A 9,386-nucleotide genomic window follows, 5' to 3' on the forward strand; every position below is an offset into this window, starting at 1 on the left:
GAGTGAAGTAGTGGAAGCCTTGGAAGTAACCAAAGAACAAGTCAATCTGAAGCTTTCTACAATGAGCTCAAAAACAACAGTAGTAAGCTCTCAAAAAGTGAACAACCTCCAAGTTCGAGGGTTTTTCTCTGGTAAGAAGATTGCCCTACCACCAGTCTACGCCCGGGAATTTATTCCAGCCAACAGAACTCACATACCAACTGATGAAACCGCCAAGTCCTGGTCCCATTTAGAGCACCTTCAAGGAGAGATTGCACCTCTGCAAGACTGTGAAGTAGGTTTGCTCATTGGATACAACTGCTCACAAGCCTTACTTACAAGGGAAGTTGTTCCTGGCAAGGATAACCATCCTTACGCACAGCGTACAGACCTTGGATGGAGCATTATTGGCCACGGGAATCTCTATGTGGACTACGGTGACAACATTGGAGTGAGCCATCACATAATAGTGAGAGAAGTAACACCAACTTTGGAGCCCTCCGTCAACCTCCGAACTGAAGTGCATTATGTGAGCCGTACCAAAGTCAAGGAAATTTCTCCTTCAGACATCATCAGAGTCTTAGAAACAGATTTCTCAGAGAGAACACAAGAAGATGTTCCTGTCTCCCAAGAAGATCTCAAATTTCTGTCGAAGTTGAGCAAAACCATCACACAGAATGACACTGGTCATTATGAGATGCCATTGCCGTTCAAGGTAGAACGTCCAAAGTTGCTAAACAACAAGTCATGTGCAGTCCACAGACTTAATTGTCTTGAGAGGAGACTGAAGAAAGATCCTAAGTACTGCAAAGACTATGTTAACTTCATGGATGATGTCATTTCACATGGTGATGCAGAGAAGGTACCTTTGGAAGAAATAGACAGTGATCAGGCCTGGTATATCCCACATCATGGGGTCTATCATCCGCATAAACCTGGAAAAATACGTGTAGTATTTGACTGCTCTGCTAAGTTTCAAGACACCTCTCTGAACGACCACCTTCTTACCGGGCCTGAATTGACCAACACCCTGGTAGGTGTCCTGTGCCGCTTTCGGAAGGGTTCGATTGCCGTCATGTGCGACATCGAAAGGATGTTCCACCAGTTTCATGTGAAGAAGGAAGACCAAGATTATTTAAGATTCCTATGGTGGGAGAATGGCAACCTTGAAAATATACCATCAGTTTACAGGATGAAAGTACACTTGTTTGGAGCGGCATCGTCTCCTGGTTGCGCCAACTTTGGCTTGAAACATCTGGCAGCACAAGGGAAAGGGCAATTCAGTGAAGAGGCCGTACGCTTCATTCAAAGAAATTTCTATGTCGACGATGGTCTGATGAGCGTTCAAACTGAAAAGGAAGCCATTCAACTTGTGAAAGAATCAAGAGAACTTTGCCACACAGGCAAGTTGAGACTCCACAAATTTGTTTCCAACAGTGAGAATGTGTTGTCAACCATCCCAGAAGAGGAATGCACCACAGTCAAAGATCAAGACATGGCCTTGAGTCTACCTCATATGGAAAGAGCTCTTGGCGTGGAGTGGTGTATCACCTCCGATTCTTTTAAATTCAGAGTGGACATAAAACCTAAGCCACTCACAAGAAGGGGTGTGCTTTCTATGGTAGCTTCTGTTTACGATCCCTTGGGATTCATCGCACCTTTTGTCCTCTTGGGGAAACAAGTTCTCCAGCAGATGTGCAGAGAGAAGATAAGCTGGGATGATGAAATTCCTGAAAAATTAAGACCTCAGTGGGAATCGTGGATCAGAAACTTACCTCATCTAGCTGAAATGCAAATCAAAAGATGCTTCTTACCTTCAAGTTTCGGCAATGTCAAAAGGTATGAGCTTCACAATTTTGCCGATGCGAGTTTCTCCGGATACGGTGTATGCACCTACCTGAGAGCCATTAGCGAATCCGACGACGTCCATTGCTGTCTGGTAATGGGAAAGGCGAGAGTTACGCCTACCAGCGTCACAACTATACCACGACTAGAACTCACAGCAGCAGTTGTTTCAGTTCGAACCAGCGACATGCTTCGAAATGAACTTGAAATCCAAGATCTGCAAGAGTTCTTTTGGACCGATTCCACAGTTGTCCTGGGCTACATCAGTAATGATGCAAAAAGGTTCCAAGTGTTTGTAGCGAATCGCATACAGAGGATTAAGGCAAGCACAAAACCTGAACAATGGGCTTATGTAGCTTCTGAAGACAACCCGGCCGATCATGCCTCTCGAGGTTTGACAGCTGAGCAGCTGAAGACTTCAAACTGGTTCACCGGACCAAAGTTTCTTTGGCAACTCAAACTTCCTAACAGAGAATGCAAGGTAGAAGAGATAAAGGAAGACGATCCTGAACTTCACAAGGCTCTAGTGTGTAACACTCAGACAAAAGAAGACAGATCATTATTGGATCGCCTACAGAAGTTCTCTGATTGGAAAAGAGCAGTAAGAGCAGTTGCCAGATTGAAGCGGAAAGTCAAGGAACACAAAGGTCTGAAGCAAAGAACGAACGAAAGCACAAGCCTAGAAGAAAGGGAAGAAGCAGAACAAACAATCGTCAAACAAGTTCAAGAACAAGCATTCTCAGATGAGATAAAGCGCTTGGAAGCAAAGGGAGAAGTTCTCATGTCCAAAGACAGTAAGCTGTACAAGTTGAGTCCATTCTTGGATGCAGAAGGTATTCTAAGGGTGGGAGGACGTCTCAGTCAAGCCACGTTACATCCACACGTGAAGCATCCGGCTATACTCCCTAGTAAAGGTCACATATCAGCTTTACTCATCAAGCACTTTCATGAGAAGGTTTATCATCAAGGACGTGGAATGACGATAAACGAACTGCGAGCTAATGGATGGTGGATCATTGGATGTTCCAGTGCAGTCTCATCACACCTATTCAGATGTGTTAAGTGCAGAAAGTACAGAAGGCGTACTGAAGAACAGAAAATGGGTGACTTACCACAGGATAGGATGGAGGCAGCACTACCTTTCACTTACTCCGGCATAGACTGTTTTGGACCGATCTATGTTAAGGAAGGACGTAAAGAGCTCAAAAGGTATGGTCTTTTACTCACCTGTCTATGTTCAAGAGCTATACACATAGAGGTCATTGATGACATGACGACTGACGCATTCATTAATGCACTAAGAGCATTCATTGCCATCAGAGGGAATGTTCGCCAGCTAAGATGTGACCAAGGAACCAATTTGGTCGGTGCAAGAAGAGAGTTTGCAGGACTCGTGAAAGGAATGGACACAGAAAAGGTCAAGGATCTAGGGTGTGAATTTCTTATGAATCCCCCAGCAGCCAGGGCCGGCGATCGGCATAGGCGAGCTAGGCGACCGCCTAGGGCGACAAATGCGTTGGGGGCGCCCTCTGGTGGCGCCCTTAATTAAAAAATATATCAATTAAAATATACGACGCGAACGGAGAAGCGAGGGAGCGCGGGAGCAATTGTCAGGGCGGCCTGAAACCGTCAGCGTAGCACCCCCCCCGCTCGCAAGACCTGTCCAGGGCGCAAGTTGATTTCGAGTCGCCTAGGGCTCCGAAACGGCCAGCGCCGGCCCTGCCAGCAGCAAGTCATATGGGTGGCGCCTGGGAGAGGCAAATAAGAAGTGTAAGAAGTGTTCTGACAGTTATTCTCGACCAGTCGTCAAAAAGGCTTGATAGCGCCTCCCTAAGGACCTTCCTGTATGAGGTTATGGCCATCATTAACAGCAGACCTCTTACTACTGAACATTTGAATGACCCATCCGGACCCGAACCTTTAACCCCAAACCATATCCTTACCATGAAGCCAACTGTTATTCTACCCCCACCCGGACAATTTATCAAAGAAGATCTTTATCTTCAGAAGAGGTGGCGTCGAGTCCAGTATTTGGCCAATGAGTTTTGGGTTCGTTGGAAGAAAGAATACCTATTGAGCTTGCAACCAAGACAAAAATGGCAAAAGAAGAGAAGAGACTCAAAGGTCAACGACATTGTCCTTCTACAAGATGATCTGGCACCACGCAATGAGTGGAAGTTAGCCCGTGTCACAGAAGTCTATCCAGGGTTAGACAGTAAAGTCAGAAAGCTAAGATTGTTGGTTAGCAACACAACATTTGACAAAAAGGGGAAACCCACAGTTAAAACTGTGTTTCTTGAGAGACCAATACATAAGGTTGTTACTCTGCTTGAGGCAGACTAGAGTGTTAATGTTTGCTTGACATTTCATGAGGAAGGGTTGACATGCTGTTAATTTTAAAACCAGAACTATTTCATTTGTATATTAAAGTTTGACAAAAATATTTAGTTTAGAGAAATCCCACATTACTGGTTTGTGTGATTTGGTGGGAGTGTAACTGTCATCATTAAAAGGTTTCTGTAATTTAATTATTACACTCATATTATAAGACATAAGGAAATTCATTTTTGTTTATATTAGTAATTCAATAATTGTGTTCGTTATTCAGGTTTAAAATTGTATTTAAATAGTTTGTTGAATGACGTCACTTGTGTGTGTGTGTGTATTTAGGCTGATGTTTTGTCAGTTTGTGTCAGTTTGAGATGCGGCATGAGAGAAGGTGAACAGCTTGTGATACGCATCGCCGAAAATAATCTAGTTTCAAAGTCCCTGTAAATAGCATGCAGCCAACGAGGTATGTTTCTTGTTGTTTCCCTGTATTTTGTTTTGCTTGTTTGGCTTTTTGTGTGCCGTGTAATTTATGATTTTATGTAAAGCTAATGCCGTGATTTCTGTTGTACTGTGTATGTATTCATCTATAGTTTTCACGGTGGAGTTGGAGTAAAAGGCTACAATAAAACCCGTCAAAGGAAACCATTGGTGTTTACCGAATGCTATTAGAGGGAGTTACAACACATATATGTTATATTTTATATTATATTTTATTCTTAATATTTATTTATTTATTTATTTGTGTATGTATATCTGGAGTTCGTGACAAAAATAATTTCCCTCTGGGATTATTAAAGTATTTATCTATCTATCTATCAATGATGTGAAGGTAGTCCATCAATTCCTTTGTTTTATCCACTGAATCCAGATTTAAAAGGGTGCGCACACTAAAAACTGATTCTCCAGCTGATCCAAGCCTCCGGTACAGAGTCCTCCTTTGCCTGGAATAGCGCCCCCACTGGAGAAGTACATGTTGTACAGTCTCTCCTTCTCCACACTCACACCTGCCATCTGGGTGTTTGCCAATCAGAGCCAGCCCACTTCTCAGCCCACAGTGTCTAAGCCTCAGTCTTGTGATTGCTACATCATCTTTTCTTATGCACCTAAAAGTGCACCTATCTTTATTTACATTTTCCTGTATTGTAAAGTACGCCCTTCCCTTCCTTTCCTTATCCCAAGAATTTTGCCACCTTTCCTTTAGAGCCCTGTTCATTTTTTCCATGTACTCGGGTGCCCCATATTGCAGATGAATTTGCACTGTTTCCTCCTTCACCGCCTTCTTTGCCTCCTCATCCGCCTCCTCGTTCCCTTTCACACCCACATGAGCCGGCACCCAGAGAAACCCCACCTCCCTCCCCGCCTTAACCCTAACCCTAACCCGGTCTGGACTTGGATTTTCCTTCTTTTATTGAAATTAAAGCTGCAGCTGAATCGCTACATATTGTTGAATACCCCTGTTGATTATCCTCCACCCATCGTAAGGCCCATAAGACTGCCACCATCTCTGCTGTGAATACTGACATATGATCTGAGACTCTATACCCTATTCTGTACCCGATTTCAGGAATGCTAATACCCACTGCTACTTTACCACTCTCACGCTCCTTTGACCCATCAGTGTAAATGAGTAGATGGTCTCCCCATACTTGTTGCTGCCAGACTTCTATCTCTTTTACTACACCCTCTGACATCCTTGATTTGCTTATACTCATCAACTTTAGGTCAACACTGGGATCTGGGATCAGCCATGACGGAGCAACTGAGCGACACACTGGAGGACAAACACTAACATCCCTGATACCAATGTCCTGCGCCACAGATTTAAGATTTTCTGCAAAGTTAGTTTTAGTTTTTCTTATTCCCATAAACTCCCAATGATCACTCATTAGGTCTTTTGTTGGTAACACTTCCCTTTGTCCTTTGAGCTTCATCAGGTATTTCAAGCCAAGTTTATATCTTCTTAATACTAGCGGCATCTCACCCATTTCTATTAGTAATGCTGCTATTGGAGTTGTACAGAATGCTCCACAGCACACTCTTAAGGCTTTTGCTTGGACTATGCCTAATTTGTTTAACACTGAAAGAGCTGCTGATCCATAAACCATGCATCCATAATCAATTGCTGATCTTATAATTGCTCTGTAAATCCTCATCATTGATTCTCTATCAACCCCCCAGTCTGAACCAGCCACACACCTAAGGACATTATTTATTTTCCCACACTTCAAAGCTACCATCTCAATATGCTTTTTCCCTGTCATTCTTTCGTCCAACCACATTCCTAGAAACTTAAAATACCTGACTTTCTCAAGATTGTTGTTGTACAATTTAATTGTCTGTGATGGCATGTTTTTCTTATTTTCAAACACCATACACTTAGTTCTTTCTGAACAACACATCAAATACTTATCAAAGTTAATGCATGTGGAACCATTTGGGGGCGGTGAATCCTCCTCGGTGCAGTTCACCTTCTGAACTGCAGCGACACACACACACACACACACACACAAAAAGAAGAAAGACCGAACACAAACCCTACTCCTGTTACTGAACACACAACATGATGAAGGATTCATCAAGATAGGCTTGTTCTCCTTTCCCAACAGTAACTGAGTATTGAAGAAACACTTGTCACTACACTGTCTTGTGTTTCAACAGATTGTAGTAATTTGGAGCTGATTGGACAATTCAGCCAATGAATCTAAAAGGCTACCTCCCTCAGCAGCATTCGTGCATTGCGCAACATAACTACATGCAGAGAGAAGTGATAGTTTGTTAATTAGCAGAGAGCCGTAAAAGCACTTTCTACCCATTTCAGTGGAGGAATTGGACTCCTCAATCACGCAATGTTATACTTAAATGGAACAAGTAAGTTACATATTAATTAAGTATTTTGGCATGGAGCATATAAAAAATATATATACAACGGTCCTAAACTGCATTTGAAATAGACCTTGAGACTCCGGTAAAACAATATAGGACATTGATCATGATATGCCTCAATATCAGTATAACAACCATGGGTCAAATAGCAATGGCAAGTGGAATGAAAGTGAAAGCAGTGCAGGCTTGTCCAGGCCCTGCAAGTCAGGATGTAGGCTATGAATAAGAATACATTTTTAGCTAGTGGGCATCCCAGAAACCAATTCCATATTTTCTTGGGGAGGACCCCCGTCCATTACTGCACCCTACCCACGAATTGGATCACCAGCCGCCGCTGCAAACAGAGAGTGAAGGGTGACCAATGCTAGGAATCTTCTGACTTTGTCCCGTTAGAATAATGCTGCCTTCTAGAGGGAGGACCGGCCTAAACTGAGCATCACTGAGATCTAGACATTTAACCAGGGACCTTTTAAAATGGATGAACTTCAACCATTATCGCCTATTATGATACAATCCATCCAAGGTAGTTAGCATTAAGCGCACAGAATGGAAAGGTCAGTGGAAAGAACACAATCATGCATAATGTGGGGTTCAATCGCAGTCTATTACACAAGTGAACTTTGCAGGCTTTTTGTAATAACAAAGATAACGGTAATGACAACGTTGTGGCAATATCAAGCATAACTTTAATATACAAATTATATGAACCCCTGAATAAATTGTCAATTTAAATGAATTTCTATCCATTCTCCATGGACCTAGAGATACCTTCCGCCCCCTCTAATTGAAAGGTGTTAAGATAGTTTGCATTTGCAACTGTGGGCACCAAGTTTGATACTCAGGCCAATCCACAGACTTCTTTGTTGTGTAGATTCCTTTAACTGTCTGGCAGACATGTCCACTTCACCCATATTGTGAATTGCAATTTAACTTGGTCTCTCCTCTGGCCAATCCTAAACTCCACGAAGGCCCCTCCCCCTGACCTTTGTATTTACCCACGATGTCAACGTTTCCTACAAGAATCATGTACACCCATCGTCTTTGACTGTATGCTTGGTAACTTTGCTGCCTGTATCTTCCCCTGATCAAGCTCTACATTCAATCAAATATTTTGCTTTCAGAAGTGTCCTAGAAATAAATGATTCAACACATTTACATTTACATTTAGCAGACGCTTTTATCCAAAGCGACCAACATCGGTTAATACACACATTGACACACCGACGGCAGAGTCAACCATGCAAGGCGACAGCCAGATCGTCAGGAGCAATTAGGGTTAAGTGTCTTGCTCAGGGACAAATCAACACTCAGCTAAGAGGAGCTGGGGATCGAACTAGCAACCTTTCGGTTACAAGTCAACTGCTCTACCTCCTGAGCTAAGCCGACCCCACGGACATCAAACAATAAAAACAGAAAGTGAATCGAAAGTACGAAGCGTTTAATCGTGATGAAGAGAAAAACTATAAGCAGTAATTTCAACCAATACAGGACAGAGGTCTCAATCAAAGCGTCCCGTTACCCCGTGTCAAAGTGTGCTTGAGCATGTGCACACGCAAACTGCTTGGGCCGCAGTAGCTGGCGTTGCACTGCAGACACACGCAGGGCTTCTCCCCAGAGTGAGTCCTCATGTGGATCCTCAGGCGGTATGACCGAATGAAGCGCTTCGTGCATTGGTCACACTTGTAGGGCTTCTCGCCAGAGTGAGTCAGCATGTGGCCATTCAGGTGGCTTTTCTGACTGAAGCGCTTCGTGCATTGGTCACACTAGTAGGGCTTCTCACCGGAGTGAGTCCTCATGTGGCTCTTCAGGGAGCCTTTCAGAATGAAGCCCTTCGTGCATTGGTCACACTTGTAGGGCTTTTCACCGGAGTGAGTCCTCATGTGGATCTTCAGGTGGCTTGTCCGACTGAAGCGCTTCGTGCATTGGTCACACTTGTAGGGTTTCTCCCCAGAGTGAGTCATCATGTGGCGCTTCAGGGTGCCTTTCAGACTGAAGCACTTCGTGCATTGGTCACACCTGTAGGACTTCTCCCCGGAGTGAGTCCTCATGTGGCGCTTCAGGGGGCCTTTCTGACGGAAGCACTTCATGCATTGGTCACACTTGTAGGGCTTCTCCCCGGAGTGAGTCCTCTTGTGGACGATCATATTGGCATTGTTGGGAATAACCTTTCCACACAAGACACCGGGCCGTCCCTTGCGGCCTCCCCGATGCCCAGTCAGCTCCTCAAGGCGGACGAGCCGCACACTGCAGTTCAGGCTCTTGGCCACGCTGTGGTCAGCGGACAGCGAGCTCAAGGCCTCCAGTTCTGACGTGGCAAAGAGGGTGTCATGGCCGTCCACCGCCAGTGG

At 44.2% G+C, this 9,386-nt stretch overlaps 1 protein-coding gene across 1 annotated transcript; it reads right to left on the minus strand.

Moving 5' to 3' along the window:
- Nucleotides 1-7,359: 7,359 nt before the first annotated feature.
- On the minus strand, nt 7,360-9,335 carry LOC130381038 (zinc finger protein 431-like). The gene is given in 2 exon segments (XM_056588459.1): nt 7,360-7,372; nt 8,689-9,335. Coding segments are annotated over 2 exon segments (507 nt in total). The 5' UTR covers nt 9,183-9,335.
- Nucleotides 9,336-9,386: the final 51 nt, after the last annotated feature.

This window comes from Gadus chalcogrammus, chromosome 4 (genome assembly GCF_026213295.1).
Source record: "Gadus chalcogrammus isolate NIFS_2021 chromosome 4, NIFS_Gcha_1.0, whole genome shotgun sequence".
NCBI lineage: Eukaryota > Metazoa > Chordata > Actinopteri > Gadiformes > Gadidae > Gadus > Gadus chalcogrammus.